The following is a 19,724-nucleotide window of genomic DNA, read 5'->3' on the forward strand; positions in this document are numbered from 1 at the left end:
AGCCTGCTCCGCCATTCAATAAGATCATGGCTGATCTGATCCTAACCGCCAATCTACTATCACAGAACCATCTCCTGAATCTAACAGAATTAGACACACGAAATAGGAGCAGGATCAGGCTACACGGCCCCTGGGCCCGCTCCGCTACCCACAGGGCCATGACCGATCCGAACCTAGACTCATGTCCAAATTCCTGCCCGCTCCCCGTAACCCTTAATTCCCTTTACTTCTAGGAAACTGTGTATTTCTGTTTTAAATTTATGTAATGATGTAGCTTCTACAGCTTTTTGGGGCAGCATATTCCATGGACCTACCACCCTCTGAATGAAGTAGTTCCTCCTCATCTCAGTTTTGAAAGAGCAGCCCCTTATTCTAAGACTATGCCCCCTAGTTCTAGTTTCACCCATCATCGGGAACATCCTCCCCGCATCCACCCGATCCAACCCCTTCACAATCTTATATGTTTCAATAAGATCGCCTCTCATTCTTCTGAACTCCAATGAGTAGAGTCCCAATCTACTCAACCTCTCCTCATATGTCCATCCCCTCATCCCCGGGATTAACCGAGTGAACCTTCTTTGTACTGACTCGAGAGCAAGTATGTCCTTTCTTAAGTATGGACACCAAAACTGTATGCAGTATTCCAGGTGCGGTCTCACCAATACCTTGTACAACTGAAGTAATACCTCCCTATTTTTATATTCTATCCCCCTAGCAATGAAAGCCAACATTGCATTGGCCTTCTTAATCACTTGCTGCACCTGCATACTAACCTTTTGAGTTTCGTGCACCAGGACCCCCAGTTCCCTTTGTACTTCAGTATTTTCCAGTTTCTTGCCATTAAGATAATAACTTGCTCTACGATTTTTCCTGCCAAAGTGCAGAACCTCACACTTTGCAGTATTGTATTCCATCTGCCAAATCTCTGCCCACTTACTTAGCTTGTCTATGTCCCCTTGCAGGTTTTTTATGTCCTCCTCACTCACTACTTTCCCTCCCATCTTAGTATCATCTGCAAACTTTAATATGTTACACTCGGTCCCCTCCTCCAAATCGTTAATATAGATTGTAAAGAGTTGGGGACCCAGCACTGACCCCTGCGGAACACCACTAGTTACTGATTGCCAGTCTGAGAATGAATCATTTATCCCAACTCTCTGCCTTCTGTTAGATAGCCAATCCTCTATCCATGCCAGAATATTACCCCAAATCCCGTGATTTTTTATCTTAAGCAATAATCTTTTGTGTGGCACCTTGTCAAATGCCTTTTGGAAGTCCACTGGTTCCCCTTTATCCACCCTATATGTTACTTCCTCAAAGAACTCCAGCAAATTTGTCAAACATGACTTCCCCTTCATAAAACCATGCTGACTTTGTCCTATTAAATTATGATTATCCAAATGTCCTGTTACTGTCTCCTTAATAATGGACTCCAATATTTTACCTACCACAGATGTTAGGCTAACCGGTCTATAGTTTCCAGCCTTCTGTCTACTGCCCTTTTTAAATAAGTGTGTTACATTAGCAGTTTTCCAGTCTGCCGGAACCTTTGCTGAGTCCAGGGAGTTTTGGAAAACTTACCAATGCATCCACAATACCTACCGTCACTTCCCTCCAGACCCTAGAATGTAAGCCATCAGGTCCAGGTGATTTATCCACCTCGAGTCCCATTATTTTACCGAGTACCACTTCCTTAGTGATTTTGATCGTGTTTAGCTCCTCCCCCGCTATAGCCCCCTGTTTGTCCAGTGTTGGGATATTCTTAGTGTCTTCTACTGTAAAGACTGATACAAAATATTCATTCAGTGTTTTTGCCATCTCCATATTTCCCACCATTAATTCACCGTGAGTCGCTTTGGGACGTCCTGAGATGGTGAGAGGAGCTGGAGAAATGCAAGCGGTTCTTGATCCGCTCTGGAAGGTGTTGTGTAAAACCGGGTTTAGAAAAAGAGAATTTATGTTAACATTGGTTAGACCACACTTGGAGCACTGTGCACAGTTCTGGTCTCCATATACCTTGGTTAGACCACACTTGGAGCACTGTGCACAGTTCTGGTCTCCATATACCTTGGTTAGATCACACTTGGAGCACTGTGCACAGTTCTGGTCTCCATATACCTTAGTTAGACCACACTGGGAGCAATGTGCACAGTTCTGGTCTCCATATACATTGGTTAGACCACACTTGGAGCACTGTGCACAGTTCTGGTCTCCATATACCTTGGTTAGACCACACTTGGAGCACTGTGCACAGTTCTGGTCTCCATATACCTTAGTTAGACCACACTGGGAGCACTGTGCACAGTTCTGGTCTCCATATACATTGGTTAGACCACACTTGGAGCACTGTGCACAGTTCTGGTCTCCATATACCTTGGTTAGACCGCACTTGGAGCACTGTGTTCAGTTCTGGTGTCCATATGCCTTGGTTAGACGACACTTGGAGCACTGTGCATGGTTCCGGTCTCCATATACCTTGGTTAGACCACACGTGGAGCATTGTGCACAGTTCTTGTCTCCATATACCTTGGTTAGACCGCACTTGGAGCACTGTGCACAGTTCTGGTCTCTGTATACCTTGGTTAGACCGCACTTGGAGCACTGTGCACAGTTCTGGTCTCATATATACCTTGGTTAGACCACACTTGGAGCACTGTGCACAGTTCTGGTCTCCATATACCTTGATTAGACCACACTTGCAGCACTGTGCACAGTTCTGGTCTCCATATACCTTGGTTAGACCACACTTGGAGCACTGTGCACAGTTCTGGTCTCCATATACCTTGGTTAGACCACACTTGGTGCACTGTGCACAGTTCTGGTCTCCATATACCTTGGTCAGACCGCACTTGGAGCACTGTACACAGTTCTGGTCTCCGTATACCTTGGTTAGACGACACTTGGAGCACTGTACACAGTTCTGGTCTCCATATACCTTGGTTAGACCGCACTTGGAGCACTGTGCACAGTTCTGGTCTCCATATACCTGGGTTAAACCACACTAGGAGCATTGTGCACAGTTCCAGTTTCCGTATACCTTGGTTAGACCACACTTGATGTGACGTGCACAGTTCTAATCTCCATATTATAAAATTTATATGGAGGCACTGGAAAAGGTGGAATAATGATACCAGAACTGAGAGGTTATACCTATCAGGAAAGACTGAATAAGCTGGAGCTCTTTTCTCTAGAAAGGAGAAGGCTGAGGGGTGACCTGATCGAGGGCTTTAAGATTATGAAGGGGTTCGATAGGGTAGACGTAGAGAAGATGCTTCCACTTGTGGGGAAGACCATCAATATAAGATAGTTACTAATAAATCCAATAGGGAATTCAGGAGAAACTTCTTTACCCAGAGAGTGGTGAGAATGGGGAACTCGCTACCACAGGGAGTGGTTGAGGTGAAGAGCAGAGATACATTTAAGGGGAAGCTGGATAAACACACGAGGGAGAAAGGAGTAGAAGGATATGGTGATGGGGTGAGATGAAGATGGGTGGGAGGAGGCAGGTGTTGATGGGGTGAGATGAGGAGGGGTGGGAGGAGGCTGGTGTTGATGGGGTGAGATGAAGAAGGGTGGGAGGGGGCTGGTGTTGACGGGGTGAGATGAAGAGAGGTGGGAGGAGGTTGGTGTTGATGGGGTGAGATGAAGAGGGGTGGGAGGAGGCTGGTGTTGATGGGGCGAGATGAAGAGGGGTAGGAGGAGGCTGGTGTTGATGGGGTGAGATGAAGAAGGGTAGGAGGAGGCTGGTGTTGATGGGGTGAGATGAAGAGGGGTGGGAGGAGGCTGGTGTTGATGGGGTGAGATGAAGAGGGTGGGAGGAGGCTGGTGTTGATGGGGAGAGATGAAGAGGGGTTGGAGTAGTCTGGTGTTGATGGGGTGAGATGAAGATGGTGGGAGGAGGCAGGTGTTGATGGGGTGAGATGAAGAGGGGAGGGATGAGGTTGGTGTGGATGGGGTGAGATGAAGAGGGGTGGGAGGAGGCTGGTGTTGATGGGGTGTGATGAAGAGGGGTGGGAGGAGGCTGGTGTTGATGGGGTGAGATGAAGAGGGGTGGGAGGAGGCTGGTGTTGATGGTGTGAGATGAAGAGGGGTGGGAGGAGGCTGGTGTTGATGGGGTGAGATGAAGAGGGGTGAGAGGAGGCTGGTGTGGAGCATAAACATCGGCACAGAGTGCTGGGGCCAAATGACCTGTTTCTGGGCTGTAGATTCTGTGTAAAATATACATGAAGATAATTAATTCTCTTCCCAAGAATAAATGGACCAAACTTTCTTTCAGATCGACCCAGGGACTTACAGCTTTCTTACAGCTTAAATGGTCAAAAGATGAACTCCCTAACTGAAGTTAAAGAACACGACGAGCTGAATGTAACCTGTGTGAGTGACAGCAGTGATCCACCAGTAACAGCCTACTCCTGGTACAAGATGTCTTACTCTGCGAGTAGAACTACCGATCAGATACTCCTCTTCACTGATATCAATAAACAAGACAGAGGTCAATACTACTGTCAGGCCACGAATGATGTTGGAACAAGGAGGTCAGAGGGCATCAGAATCAACGTTCTGTGTGAGTAGTCCTCAGCATCCCATCCTGAATCTGGAGTAACCATTCATTTGTATCTCTCTGATCTGTTAAACAACTTCTAGAGGTTCTTGGGTTCCAGTCCCAACACTCCCAAAGGTGCAAGTCCCGTAATCCTAGGCCAACGCTTCCTGGAGATAGTGCACAGGGAGTGCCGCAATGTCCGAGGGACAGTACCGAGGGAGCGCCGCACTGTCAGAGGGGCAGTACTGAGGGAGCGCTGCACTGTCGGAGGGGCAGTACTGAGGGAGGGCCGCACTGTCGGAGGGGCAGTGCTGAGGGAGCGCCGCACTGCCGGAGAGCCAGCACTCAGGGAGAGCCACACTGTCGGAGGGGCAGTACTCAGGGAGTGCCGCACTGTCGGAGGGGCAGTGCTGAGGGAGTGCTGCACTGTCGGAGCGGCAGTACTGAGGGAGCGCCGCACTGTCGGAGGGTCAGTACTGAGGGAGTGCCGCACTGTCGGAGGGGCAGTACTGAGGGAGCGCCGCACTGTCGGGGGGGCACTGCTGAGGGAGCGCTGCACTATCGGAGGGGCAGTACTGAGGGAGCGCTGCACTGTCGGAGGGGCAGTACTGAGGGAGGGCTGCACTGTCGGAGGGGCAGTGCTGAGGGAGCGCCACACTGCCGGAGAGCCAGCACTCAGGGAGAGCCACACTGTCGGAGGGGCAGTACTCAGGGAGTGCCGCACTGTCGGAGGGGCAGTGCTGAGGGAGTGCTGCACTGTCGGAGCGGCAGTACTGAGGGAGCGCCGCACTGTCGGAGGGTCAGTACTGAGGGAGTGCCGCACTGTCGGAGGGGCAGTACTGAGGGAGCGCCGCACTGTCGGGGGGGCACTGCTGAGGGAGCGCTGCACTATCGGAGGGGCAGTACTGAGGGAGTGCCGCACTGTCGGAGGGGAAGTACTGAGGGAACACCGCACTGTCGGATGGGCGGTACTGAAGGAGTGTCACACTGTCGGAGGGGCAGTACTGCGGTAGCTTTACTCTGTATCTTAGACATGCTGCACCTGCCCTGGGAGTGTTTGATGGGAAAGTGTAGAGGCAGCTTTACTCTGTATCTAACCCCATGCTGTACCTGGCATGGGAGTGTTTGAAGGGCCAGTGTACAGGGGGCTTTACTCTGTATCTAACCCGTGCTGTACCTGCCCTGGGAGTGTTTGATGGGGTCAGTGTAGAGGGAGCGTTACTCTGTATCTAACCCGTGCTGTACCTGCCCGAGGAGTGTTTGATGGGACAGTGTAGAGGGAGCTTTACTCTGTATCTATCCCGCGCTGGGAGTGTTTGATGGGACATTGTAGAGGGAGCTTTACTCTGTATCTAACCCGTGCTGTACCTGCCCCGGGAGTGTTTGATGGGGACAGTGTAGAGGGAGCTTTACTCTGTATCTAACCCCGTGCTGCTCCTGCCCTGGGAGTGTTTGATGGGACAGTGTAGAGGGAGCTTTACTCTGTATCTAATCCGAGCTGTACCTGCCCTGGGAGTGTTTGATGGGACATTGTAGAGGGAGCTGTGCTCTGTATCTCACCCGTGCTGCACCTACCCTGGGAGTGTTTGATGGGACAGTGTCGAGGGAGCTTTACTCTGTATCTAACCCGTGCTGTACCTGCCCTAGGAGTGTTTGATGGGACAGTGTAGAGGGAGCTTTACTCTGTACCTAAACCCGTGCTATACCGGCCGTGGGAGTGTTTGATGGGACAGTGTAGAGGGAGCTTTACTCTGTATCTAACCCGTGCTATACCGGCCGTGGGAGTGTTTGATGGGACAGTGTAGAGGGAGCTTTACTCTGTATCTAACCCGTGCTATACCTGCCCTGGGAGTGTTTGATGGGACAGTGTAGAGGGAGCTTTACTCTGTATCTAACCCGTGCTGTACCTGCCCTGGGAGAGTTTGATGGGACAGTGTAGAGGGAGCTTTACTCTGTATCTAACCCTGTGCTGTACCTGCCCTGGGAGTGTTTGATGGGACAGTGTAGATGGAGCTTTACTCTGTATCTAACCCGGTGCTGTACCTGCCCTGGGAGTGTTTGATGGGACAGTGTATAGGGAGCTTTACTCTGTATCTAACCCGTGCTGTACCTGCCCTGGGATTGTTTGATGGGACAGTGCGGAGGGAGCTTTACTCTGTATCTAACCCTGTGCTGTACCTGCCCTGGGAGTGTTTGATGGGATAGTGTAGAGGGAGCTTTACTCTGTATCTAACCCGTGCTGTACCTGCCCTGGGAGTGTTTCATGGGACAGTGTAGAGGGAGCTTTACTCTGTATCTAACCCCGTGCTGTACCTGCACTGGGAGTGTTTGATGGGACAGTGTAGAGGAAGCTTTACTCTGTATCTAACCGGTGCTGTACCTGCCCTGGGAGTGTTTGACGGGACAGTGTAGAGGAAGATTTACTCTGCATCCAACCCGTGCTGTACCTGCCCTAGGAGTGTTTGATGGGACAGTGTAGAGGGAGCTTTGCTCTGTACCTAACCCCGTGCTATACCTGCCGCAGGAGTGTTTGATGGGACAGTGCAGAGGGAGCTTTGCTCTGTATCTAACCCGTGCTGCACCTACCCTGGGAGTGTTTGATGGGACAGTGTAGAGGGAGCGTTACTCTGTCTCTAACCCGTGCTGTACCTGCCCAAGGAATGTTTGATGTGGCAGTGCAGAGGGAGCTTTACTCTGTATCTAACCCGTGCTATACCTGTGCTGGAAGTGTTTGATGGGACAGTGTAGAGGGAGATTTACTCTGTATCTAACCCGTGCTATACCTGCCCTGGGAGTGTTAGATGGGACAGTGTAGAGGGAGCTTTACTCTGTACCTAACCCCATGCTATACCTGCCGTGGGAGTGTTTGATGGGACAGTGTAGAGGGAGCTTTGCTCTGTATCTAACCCGTGCTGTACCTGCCCGAGGAGTGTTTGATGGGACAGTATAGAGGGAGCTTTACTCTGTACCTAACCCGTGCTGTACCTGCTCTGGGAGTGTTTGATGGGACAGTGTAGAGGGAGCTTTACTCTGTATCTAACCCTGTGCTGTACCTGCCCTGGGAGTGTTTGATGGGACAGTGTAGAGGGAGCTTTACTCTGTATCTAACCCGTGCTGTAACTGCCCTGGGAGTGTTTGATGGGACAGTGTAGAGGGAGCTTTACTCTGTATCTAACCCCGTGCTGTACCTGCCCTGGGAGTGTTTGATGGGACAGTGTAGAGGGAGCTTTACTCTGTATCTAACCCCGTGCTGTACCTGCCCTGGGAGTGTTTGATGGGACAGTGTAGAGGGAGCTTTACTCTGTATCTAACCCGTGCTGTACCTGTCCTGGGAGTGTTTGATGGGACAGTGTAGAGGGAGCTTTACTCTGTATCTAACCCCGTGCTGTACCTGCTCTGGGAGTGTCTGATGGGACAGTGTAGAGGGAGCTTTACTCTGTATCTAACCCGTGCTGTACCTGCCCTGGGAGTGTTTGATGGGACAGTGTAGAGGGAGCTTTACTCTGTATCTAACCCGTGCTGTACCTGCCTTGGGAGTGTTTGATGGGACAGTGTAGAGGGAGCTTTACTCTGTATCTAACCCGTGCTGTACCTGCTCTGGGAGTGTTTGATGGGACAGTGTAGAGGGAGCTTTACTCTGTATCTAACCCCGTGCTGTACTTGCCCTGGGAGTGTTTGATGGGACAGTGTAGATGGAGCTTTACTCTGTATCTAACCCGTGCTGTATCGGCCCTGGGAGTGTTTGATGGGACAGTGTAGATGGAGCTTTACTCTGTATCTAACCCGTGCTGTATCGGCCCTGGGAGTGTTTGATGGGACAGTGTAGAGGGAGCTTTACTGTGTATCTAACCTGTGCTGTACCTGCCCTGGGAGTGTTTGATGGGACAGTGTAGAGGGAGCTTTACTCTGTATCTAACCCGTGCTGTACCTGCCCTGGGAGTGTTTGATGGGACAGTGTAGAGGGAGCTTTACTCTGTATCTAACCCGTGCTGTATCGGCCCTGGGAGTGTTTGATGCTGGGTGGATAATATCTCAAGTTCCTTTGCCTTATACCCAGCCGCTCGTCAAGCTGAAAAGTTAGGTAATTCTGGCCTTTCCCTGTAAGATGTTTGAGAAAATATTAACAGAAGAAAATATTTCATTGCAGTTCCTCCCACCAACGTGCGAATTGAATTTTGGGGTTCTGCTACAGTTGGTGAATATTTTACATTAAACTGTCGATCCGAATCCAATCCGGCGGCTCAGTCCTTCTCCTGGAAGAAATTCTGCAAAGACACTTCAATACCCCTGTTGGTGCTTTCTTCTCAATATCGATTCCCTGTTTCAAGGGAGGATGCTTCGTGTCAGATTTACTGCACGGCAGAGAATAGCATTGGTGAACAGGAGTCCCAACCCATAACCATGAATGTGCAATGTAAGTATTGACACTGTTATAGATAGTCTACCAAACATATACAATGTGAGATACCCCCTACCCAACCTGTACAGTGTGATATACCCTCTACCCAACCTATAGAGTGTGATATACCCTCTACCCAAATTGTACAGTGTGATATACCCTCTACCCAACCTGTACAGTGTGATATACCCTCTACCCAACCTGTACAGTGTGATATACCCTCTATCCAAACCTGTACAGTGTGATATACCATCTACCCAACCTATACAGTGTGATATACCATCTACCCAACCTATGCAGTGTGATATACCCTCTACCCAACCTATAGATTGTGATATTCCCTCTACCCAACCTAGAGTGTGATATACTCTCTACCCAACCTGTACGGTGTGATATACACTCTGCCCAAACTGTACAGTGTGATATACACTCTACCGAACATATAGATTGTGATATACACTCTACCCAACCTCCCTATCTCTGTAACGTCCTCCAGGCCCTACAACCCTCCCTATCTCTGTAACCTCCTCCAGCCCCTACAGCCCACCCTATGTCTGTAAAATCCCCCAGCACCCTACAACCCTCCCTACCTCTGTAACCTCCTCCAGCCCCGACAACCCTTCCTATCTTTGTAATCTCCTCCAGCCCCCTGCAACCCTCCCTATCTCTGTAACTTCCTCCAGCCCCTACAACCATCCCTTTCTCTGTAACCTCCTCCAGCCCCCTACAACCCTCCCTATCTCTGTCACCTCCTCCAGGCCCTACAACCCTCCCTATCTCTGTAACCTCCTCCAGCACCTACATCCCTCCCTATCTCTGTAACCTCCTCCAGCCCCTACAACCCTCCCTATCGCTGTAACCTCCTCCAGCCCCCTACAACCCTCACTATCTCTGTAACCTCCTCCAGCCCCTACAACCCTCCCTATCTCTGTCACTTCCTCCAGGCCCTAAAACCCTCCCTATCTCTGTAACCTCCTCCAGCCCCCTACAACCCTCACTATCCCTGCAACTTCCTCCAGCCCCTACAGCCCTCCCTATCTCTGTAAGCTCCTCCAGCCCCTACAAACCTCCCTATCTCTGTAACCTCCTCCAGGCCCGACAACCCTCTCTACCTCTGTAACCTCCTCCAGCACCTACAACCCTCCCTATCTCTGTAATCTCCTCCAGCCACTACAACCCTCCCTATCTCTGTAACCTGCTCCAGCCCCTACAACCCTCCCTATCTCTGTAACACCATCCAGACCCCTACAACCCTCCCTATCTCTGTAACCTCCTCCAGCACCTACATCCCTCCCTATCTCTGTAACCTCCTCCGGCCCCTACAACCCTCCCTATCTCTGTAATCTCCTCCAGCCACTACAACCCTCCCTATCTCTGTAACCTGCTCCAGCCCCTACAACCCTCCCTATCTCTGTAACACCATCCAGACCCCTACAACCCTCCCTATCTCTGTAACCTCCTCCAGCACCTACATCCCTCCCTATCTCTGTAACCTCCTCCGGCCCCTACAGCCCTCCCTATCTCTGTAACCTCCTCCAGCCCCTAAACCCCGCCCTATCTCTGTAAGCTCCTCCAGCCCCTACAAACCTCCCTATCTCTGTAACCTCCTCCAGGCCCGACAACCCTCTCTATCTCTGTAACCTCCTCCAGCCACTACAACCCTCCCTATCTCTGTAACCTGCTCCAGCCCCTACAACCCTCCCTATCTCTGTAATCTCCTCCAGCCACTACAACCCTCCCTATCTCTGTAACCTGCTCCAGCCCCTACAACCCTCCCTATCTCTGTAACCCCCTCCAGCCCCTACAACCCTCCGAGATCTCTGCGCTCCTCCAATTCCGGCCTCTTGCGCATCCCCCGATTTCTTCGCTCCACCATTGGCGGCCGTGCCTTCAGCTGCCTTAGAAAAGAGAAGGCTTAGGGGTGACCTGATAGAGGTCTTTAAAATTATGAAGGGGTTCGATAGGGTACACGTAGAGAAGATGTTTCTACTTGTGGGGAGACCAGAACTAGGGGCCATTAATATAAGATAGTCACTGATAAATCCAATAGGGAATTCAGGAGAAACTTCTTTACCCAGAGAGTTGTGAGAATGGGGAACTCGTTACCACAGGGAGTGGTTGAGGCAATGAGGAAAGATACGTTTAAGGGGAAGCTGGATAAACACATGAGGGAGAAAGGAATAGAAGGATATGGTGATGGGGTGAGATGAAGAGGGGTGGGAGGAGGCTGGTGTTGATGGGGTGAGATGAAGAGGGGTGGGAGGAGGCTGGTGTTGATGGGGTGAGATGAAGAGGGGTGGGAGGAGGCTGGTGTTGATGGGGTGAGATGAAGAGGGGTTGGAGGAGGCTGGTGTTGATGCGGTGAGATGAAGAGGGGTGGGAGGAGGCTGGTGTTGATGGGGTGAGATGAAGAGGGGTGGGAGGAGGCTGGTGTTGATGGGGTGAGATGAAGAGGGGTGGGAGGAGGCTGGTGTTGATGGGGTGAGATGATGAGGGGTGGGAGGAGGCTGGTGTTGATGGGGTGAGATGAAGAAGGGTGGGAGGAGGCTGGTGTTGACGGGGTGAGATGAAGAGGGGTGGGAGGAGGCTGGTGTTGATAGGGTGAGATGAAGAGGGGTGGGAGGAGGCTGATGTTAATGGGGAAGATGAAGAGGGGTGGGAGGAGGCTGGTACTGATGGGGTGAGATGAAGAGGGGTGGGAGGAGGCTGGTGTTGATGGGGTGAGATGGAGAGGGGTGGGAGGAGGCTGGTGTTGATGGGGTGAGATGAAGAGGGGTGGGAGGAGGCTGGTGTTGACGGTGTGAGATGAAGAGGGGTGGGAGGAGGCTGGTGTTGATGGGGAGATGAGGGGTGGGAGGAGGCTGGTGTTGATGGGGTGAGATGAAGAGGGGTGGGAGGAGGCTGGTGTTGATGGGGTGAGATGAAGAGGGGTGGGAGGAGGCTGCTGTTGACGGGGTGAGATGAAGAGGGGTGGGAGGAGGCTGCTGTTGATGGGGTGAGATGAAGAGGTGTGGGAGGAGGCTGGTTTTGAAGGTGTGAGATGAAGAGGGGTGGGAGGAGGCTGGTGTTGATGGGGTGAGATGAAGAGGTGTGGGAGGAGGCTGGTGTTGATGGGGTGAGATGAAGAGGGGTGGGAGGAGGCTGGTGTTGATGGGGTGAGATGAAGAGGTGTGGGAGGAGGCTGGTGTTGATGGGGGAGATGAAGAGGGGTGGGAGGAGGCTGGTGTTGATGGGGTGAGACGAAGAGGGGTGGGAGGAGGCTGGTGTGGGGCATAAACACCGGCACGGAGCAGTGGGGCCGAATGGCCTGTTTCCTGGGTTGTACTTTCTATTTAACTCCTTTGTGCATTTGCAGATCATCCGAGAAACACCAGCATCTCAGTGACAGTAAATGGGATAACAATGGGCCACAGCATGAAAGAGGGGGACTCTGTCACTTTAAGCTGCGATGCCCTCAACAGTAACCCAGCAGTCAGCGATTACACCTGGTACAAGAGTGGACATCAGATCAGCTACAAGTGGGATCAGAAGCTGCGGTTTCAAACAATCTCTTACACAGACTACGGGAATTACTCCTGCATTGCTTCCAACACCATGGGGAGAAGCAGCCCATCCGAGACCCTCTCTGTGAAGGGCCAGTGTAAGTATTTTGTAGGGTGAAGCTCTGTTTGTAGCGGTAAGGACTGGGACCATTGAGGGGACAGGGTCTCTTTAATGCTGCCTTCGTATTGAGGCGAGTGTGTGCCTCAGTCTCTACAACCGGGAGGGTGGGTAAACAAGAGCCCAGAAACATTCGTGCCTGGCAATGACTATCTCCAGCAAGCGAGAGTCTAACCACTGCCCCTTGACACTCAATGGTATTTCCATCGCCGAATCCCCCACCATCAACATCCTGGGGGTTACCATTGACCAGAAACTTTACTGGACCAGCCACATAAATACTGTGGCAACAAGAGCAGGTCAGAGGCTGGGTATTCTGCGGCAAGTGTCTCACCTCCTGACTCCCCAAAGCCTTTCCACCATCTACAAGGCACAAGTAAGGAGTGTGATGGAATACTCTCCACTTGCCTGGATGAGTGCAGCTCCAACAACACTCAAGAAGCTCGACACCATCCAGGACAAAGCAGCCCGCTTGATTGGCACCCCATACACCACCTTAAACATTCACTCCCTCCACCACCGGCGCACCGTGGCTGCAGTGTGGACCATCTACAACATGCACTGCAGCAACTCGCCAAGGCTTCTTCGGCAGCTCCTCCCAAACCCGCTGTGGTGTATGTAACCTGTTCCACCTTAAGAGATGTACTACTTTCTCTGGCTGCTGTATACGTAATACCGGTGGTGACCACCGGTATATAAGCACTGTGTAGTAATATTGTATTTAGTATAGTCCTGACCTCCAATCAGTAAAGACCTGTTGAACTTTAATCTTGTAGTCTGTGTTAGTAATTACAACTAAAACGCACAGACTTAACAGTGGCGACGAGTCCGATTCTTACCCTGCGGCAGTTTATATCCACGGCGGCTTCGTCCACAGAACGGGCGTCGAAGAGAGGCTTCCACCCTCATCACCCTGCTGGAAGACACGTCGCGCGGCAGACATCGAGAAACCAGAGTGCAGAAGACATCCTGAACTCGAAGCCTCCATCAGCGGCTGTCAGCTATCTTCTTTCTACCTCGGTGGTGGGTAAGCCGGGCAGCGACGCGACCAGAAAGTCGGCCGCGTTGGCTGTACAGACGGGGAGGGAAGATGGAGGAATAAGGGCGGTGAGATCGATCGCGACCGGAGATAAGGGCCGGGCCGCATTCGGGCCGAAAGGCGCAGCACGGGGACATCAATCGCGGCTGGTGATAAGGGCCGGGCCACATTCGGGCTAAAAAGGCACAGCGTCTGGGGCAACTGAAGGCGCGAGAGCCGCGGTGAAGCGGAGACAGCGTCGGGGGACGGGTGAAGACCGCCAAGCGTGGGAAAACCGCCATTTTTTAGGCGGAGGACGAAGACAAGAGCGGGAAGCCGCCATCTTGGATAAAAATTAAAATAAATTAAATTGCAACGATGCCTAAACATGGGAACATTAATACCTTTGATAGCGACATTGAAGATTGGGCCATGTATGTAGAACGCATACAAAATTATTGTAAAGCAAATAAAATCCCAGATGAAGAGAAAGCACTAACATTATTAAACTTAATGGGTCCAAAGACATACGGGCAATTGAAACACCTTTTATCACCAGATGAACCAGCGGATAAGACATTCGAGGAGATTGTTACTGTCCTGAAAAATCATCTAAACCCCACGCCGCTGATGCTAGCGGAACGATTTAAATTTTACAGCAGAAGGCAGCTGAAGGATGAAAGCAATGCTGAATATTTAATGGAATTGCGTAAGCTAGCAAAGTACTGTCAGTTTGGAACGAGACTGACAGAGGCGCTACGAGATAAATTTGTGTGTGGTTTATTAAAAGAAGATACACAAAAGCGACTGCTCGAGGAGAATGAGCTGACGCTTGAGAAAGCGGTCACTATGGCAGCAGCACACGAAGCTGCAGCGAGAGGCACGGCAGTAATGTAGCTACGGTCACCGGAACTCAGTACAAATAAATTGGGTTTGAGTACTGTAAAATGTTATCGTTGTGGAAAGACAACGCACGATCAGAACCAGTGTTGGTTTAAAAACCAAGAATGCAGAACATGTGGCAGGCTTGGCCACATAGCTAAAGTATGCCGGTCAGGAAAGAAGACCAGCAACAAAAAGTCACCGCAAGGAAAATACATAAAGGTACACAAGATGACAAAGAACAGTTCGACCGAACAGAAGTCAGATTCAGACGCTAGCAGTAATGAACTGGGTAGCTTAAGAGTACACAACGTTGGTAAGGATGCAGATCTCCAGACAATTTGGGTCACCCTTCAGATAGCAGGAGTCCAAGTAAAGATGGAATTGGACACTGGATCGGCATTGACGGTCATGAATAAGAAAGATTACAAAAGGTTATTCCAACATATTCCCCTACGGGATACGGAGATTATATTGAAAACATACACGGGGCAAAGAGTGTACCCCATCGGAAAGATAGAGGTAAAAGTGGTCCACAAGGGCGAAGAAAGCCAAGTAATGGACTTATATGTGCTACCTGAAGGAGGTCCACCACTACTGGGACGGGAGTGGATTAGGAAAATGAATATGGACTGGCACTCCTTGAAGGCACTAACGGTAGATTCCGGGGAAACAGATGTCAAACCTAAACGATTGTCCAAAATATTGGATGATGCTAAAGAGGTGTTCCAGCAGGGACTGGGAACACTGAGAGGAATTACGGCAAACATCAAGATTGATGAACATGCACACCCAAAATTTTTTAAAGCCAGACCGGTACCCTATGCAATACGACCTACTGTAGAAGCGGAACTGGAAGCACTAGAACGTTCAGGTGTACTGTCTAAGGTAGATTGGAATGAGTGGGCTACGCCCATTGTTCCCGTTATGAAACGTCCTGCGAGCAACAAGCCAGGAGAACCAGGGAAGGTTCACATCTGTGGAGATTCCAAAATCACCGTTAATCCGGTGCTTCACACGGTGCAGTATCCGCTTCCGCGGATTGAGGATATTTTTGCTTCGTTGTCTGGCGGGAAACACTTCACCAAGATAGACCTGGCGCAGGCATACTTGCAGATGGAGGTTGAAGAAGAGTCACGCCAATACCTCACGATCAACACGCATCAAGGTTTGTACCGGTACAATAGGCTGGTTTTTGGAGTGGCATCGGCTCCAGCAATTTGGCAGAGGGCCATGGAGCAGGTATTACAGGGAATTCCAGGCACACAATGTTACCTGGACGATATTCTGATTACAGGTGATGGTGATGAAGAACACCTCGCAAACTTGGAACTGGTGCTCAACAGACTGAAAGAGTATGGACTTAGAGTTAATCGGCAGAAATGTGAGTTCTTCCAGAAGCGGATCTCGTACTGTGGTCATGTCATTGACCGGGAGGGGCTTCATAAGTCTCCTGACAAGATAGAGGCAGTTGTAAAGGCTCCCACTCCGGATAATGTCTCTCAGTTGAGGTCATTTCTAGGATTGATTAACTATTACCATAAATTTCTACCAAATCTATCCACGGTACTGCACCCGCTAAACGCTCTTTTACAGAAGGGGGTACCATGGGAATGGAGCGAAAACTGTAAGAAGGCATTTCGCAAAAGCAAAGAATTGATCACCTCAGAGGAAGTGTTGGCTCACTTCAACCCGACACTGCCTATTCGGTTGGCTTGTGATGCTTCTCCATATGGTATTGGGGCAGTACTCTCACACAAGTTGCCAAATGGCACGGAAAGGCCAGTCGCGTTTGCATCCAGATCATTGACCTCCGCTGAGCGCAGCTATGCGCAGATCGATAGGGAGGCTCTCAGCTTTGTATGGGGAGTGAAGAAGTTTAATCATTACCTGCAGGGCCAAAAATTCACACTTCTGACAGACCATCAGCCGTTGGTATCCATTTTTAACCCTAAGAAGGGTGTTTCAGTGATGACAGCACAGCGTCTCCAGAGATGGTCCCTTTTCCTAGGGGCACATCAATATCAAATAGAATTCAAAGGTACGAAGCAGCATGGCAATGCTGATGGGCTGTCGCGCCTGCCACTACCTGAAGAAGAAGAAACGACGAAAGTTGACCCTGTTGAGTTATTTCATTCGACCATCATCGAGTGTTTACCAGTCACCAATGCAAGTATTGAAAGAGAAACCAGGAACGACCCGACACTGTCCAGAGTCTACGAGGTGACAGTGAAAGGATGGCCAACACGTGGTGATCCTCTGTTACCGGCATTCTCGGCAAGGCGAGACCAGCTGTCCGTCTGCCATGGTACTTTGGACAAGGGCAGCAGGCGCATGGGAACGCCACCACTTCCAAGTCACACACCATCCTAACTTGGAAATATATCGCCGTTCCTTCATCGTCGCTGGGTCAAAATCCTGGAACTCCCTCCCTAACAGCACTGTGGGAGTACTTTCACGACACGGACTGCAGCGGTTCAAGAATGCGGCTCACCACCACCTTCTCAAGGGCAACTAGGGATCGGCAATTAATGCTGGCCTTGCCAGCGACGCCCACATCCCAAGAATTAATATACTGTATGAAGAAATCATCAGTTCCCTTAAAAACAGGCAAGTTCCCCTAAATATCCAACATTGCCCATTGGGCAGCACGTCCTCGCATCTGAGTCACAAGGTCGTGGGTTCGAGCCCCCACTCCAGAGACTGGAGCACAATATTCAGGATCACACTTCCTGGCGCCAGTACTGAGGGAGCGCCGCACTGTCGGAGGGCAGTACTGAGGGAGCGCCGCACTGTCGGAGGGGCAGTACTGAGGGAGCGCCGCACTGTCGGAGGGGCAGTACTGAGGGGGTGCTGCACTGTCGGAGAGATAGTACTGAGGGAGCACCGCACTGTTGGAGGGACAGTACTGAGGGAGCACCGCTCTGTCGGAGGGGCAATACTGAGGGAGCGCCACACAGTCGGAGGGGCAGTACTGAGGGAGTGCTGCACTGTCGGAGGGACAGTACTGAGGGAGCGCCGCACTGTCGGAGGGATAGTACTGAGGGAGCACCGCACTGTCGGAGGGACAGTACTGAGGGAGCACCACACTGTCGGAGGGGCAATACTGAGGGAGCGCCGCACTGTCGGGGGTACAGTACTGAGGGAGCGCCGCACTGTCGGAGGGGCAGTACTGAGGGAGTGCTGCACTGTCGGAGGGACAGTACTGAGGGAGCGCCGCACTGTCGGGGGGACAGTACTGAGGAAGCACTGCACTGTCGGAGGGGCAGTACTGAGGGAGCGCCGCACTGTCGGAGGGGCAGTACTGAGGGAGCTCTGCACTGTTGGAGGGACAGTACTGAGGGAGCGCTGCACTGTCGGAGGGGCAGCACTGAGGGAGCGCTGCACTGTCGGAGGGACAGTACTGAGGGAGCGGCGCACTGTCGGAGGGGCAGTACTGAGGGAGCACTGCACTGTAGGAGGGATAGTACTGAGGGAGCGGCGCACTGTCGGAGGGGCAGTACTAAGGGAGCGCTGTACTGTAGGAGGGATAGTACTGAGGGAGCGGCGCACTGTCGGAGGGGCAGTACTGAGGGAGCGCCGCACTGTCGGAGGGGCAGTACTGAGGGAGCGGCGCACTGTCGGAGGGGCAGTACTAAGGGAGCGCTGCACTGTAGGAGGGATAGTACTGAGGGAGCGCTGCACTGTCGGAGGGGCACTACTGAGGGAGCGCTGCACTGTAGGAGGGATAGTACTGAGGGAGCGCTGCACTGTCGGAGGGGCAGTACTGAGGGAGCGCCGCACTGTCGGAGGGGCAGTACTGACGGAGCGCCGCACTGTCGGAGGGGCTGTACTGAGGGAGCGCCGCACTGTCGGAGGGGCAGTACTGACGGAGCGCCGCAGTGTCGGAGGGGCAGTACTGAGGGAGCGCCGCACTGTCGTAGGGGCAGTACTGAGGGAGCGCCGCACTGTCGGAGGGGCAGTACTGAGGGAGTGCCTCACTGTCGGAGGGGCAGTACTGAGGGAGCGGCGCACTGTCGGAGGGGCAGTACTGAGGGAGCGCCGCACTGTCGGAGGGGCAGTACTGAGGGAGCGGCGCACTGTCGGAGGGGCAGTACTAAGGGAGCGCTGCACTGTAGGAGGGATAGTACTGAGGGAGCGCTGCACTGTCGGAGGAGCAGTACTGAGGGAGCGCTGCACTGTAGGAGGGATAGTACTGAGGGAGCGCTGCACTGTCAGAGGGGCAGTACTGAGGGAGCGCCACACTGCTGGAGGGGCAGTACTGAGGAAGCACCGCACTGTCGGGGGGACAGTACTGAGGGAGCGCCGCACTGTCGGAGGGGCAGTACAGAGGGAGCGCCACACTGTCGGAGGGGCAGTACTGAGGGAGCGCCGCACTGTCGGAGGGGCAGTACTGACGGAGCGCCGCACTGTCGGAGGGGCTGTACTGAGGGAGCGCCGCACTGTCGGAGGGGCAGTGCTGACGGAGCGCCGCAGTGTCAGAGGGGCAGTACTGAGGGAGCGCCGCACTGTCGGAGGGGCAGCACTGAGGGAGCGCCGCACTGTCGGAGGGGCAGTACTGAGGGAGTGCCGCACTGTCGGAGGGGCAGTACTGAGGGAGCGCCGCACTGTCGGAGGGGCAGTACTAAGGGAGCGCTGCACTGTCGGAGGGGCAGTACTGAGGGAGCGCCGCACTGTCGGAGGGGCAGTACTAAGGGAGCGCCGCACTGTCGGGGGGACTGTACTGAGGGAGCGGCGCACTGTCGGAGGAGCAGTACTAAGGGAGCGCTGCACTGTAGGAGGGATAGTACTGATGGAGCGGCGCACTGTCGGAGGGGCAGTACTAAGGGAGCGCTGCACTGTAGGAGGGATAGTACTGAGGGAGCGGCGCACTGTCGGAGGGGCAGTACTAAGGGAGCGCTGCACTGTAGGAGGGATAGTACTGAGGGAGCGGCGCACTGTCAGAAGTGCATTCATTTGGACATAAAACATCCCACGGGAACTATTTCAAAGAAGAGCAGGAGGTCATTCTCACATTGCTGTTTGTGGGAGCTTGCTGTGCACAAATTGGCTGCCGCGTTTCCTACATTACAACAGTGACCACACTTCAAAAAAAGGACTTACATAAGAGCATAAGAAATAGGAGCAGGAGTAGGCCAATCGGCCCCTCGAGCCTGCTCCGCCATTCAATAAGATCATGGCTGATCTGATCCTAACCGCCAATCTACTATCACAGAACCATC

The 19,724-nt window shown here is 52.2% G+C and overlaps 1 protein-coding gene across 1 annotated transcript in view; it reads left to right on the forward strand.

Moving 5' to 3' along the window:
• Positions 1-13,302, forward strand: part of LOC147110145 (B-cell receptor CD22-like) — a 113,789-nt gene extending 100,487 nt beyond the window's left edge. Inside the window, exons 8-10 of the mRNA XM_086004078.1 lie at positions 4,277-4,564; positions 8,691-8,957; positions 12,298-13,302. Coding sequence (XP_085860204.1) covers positions 4,277-4,564; positions 8,691-8,957; positions 12,298-12,602 — 860 coding nt within the window. The 3' untranslated portion in view covers positions 12,603-13,302. The remainder of the gene's footprint in view (positions 1-4,276; positions 4,565-8,690; positions 8,958-12,297) is intronic.
• Positions 13,303-19,724: the final 6,422 nt, after the last annotated feature.

The sequence above is a fragment of the Somniosus microcephalus genome, chromosome 12 (assembly GCF_052327205.1).
Source record: "Somniosus microcephalus isolate GS21.2 chromosome 12, FLI_Smic_1.0, whole genome shotgun sequence".
NCBI classification, from domain to species: domain Eukaryota; kingdom Metazoa; phylum Chordata; class Chondrichthyes; order Squaliformes; family Somniosidae; genus Somniosus; species Somniosus microcephalus.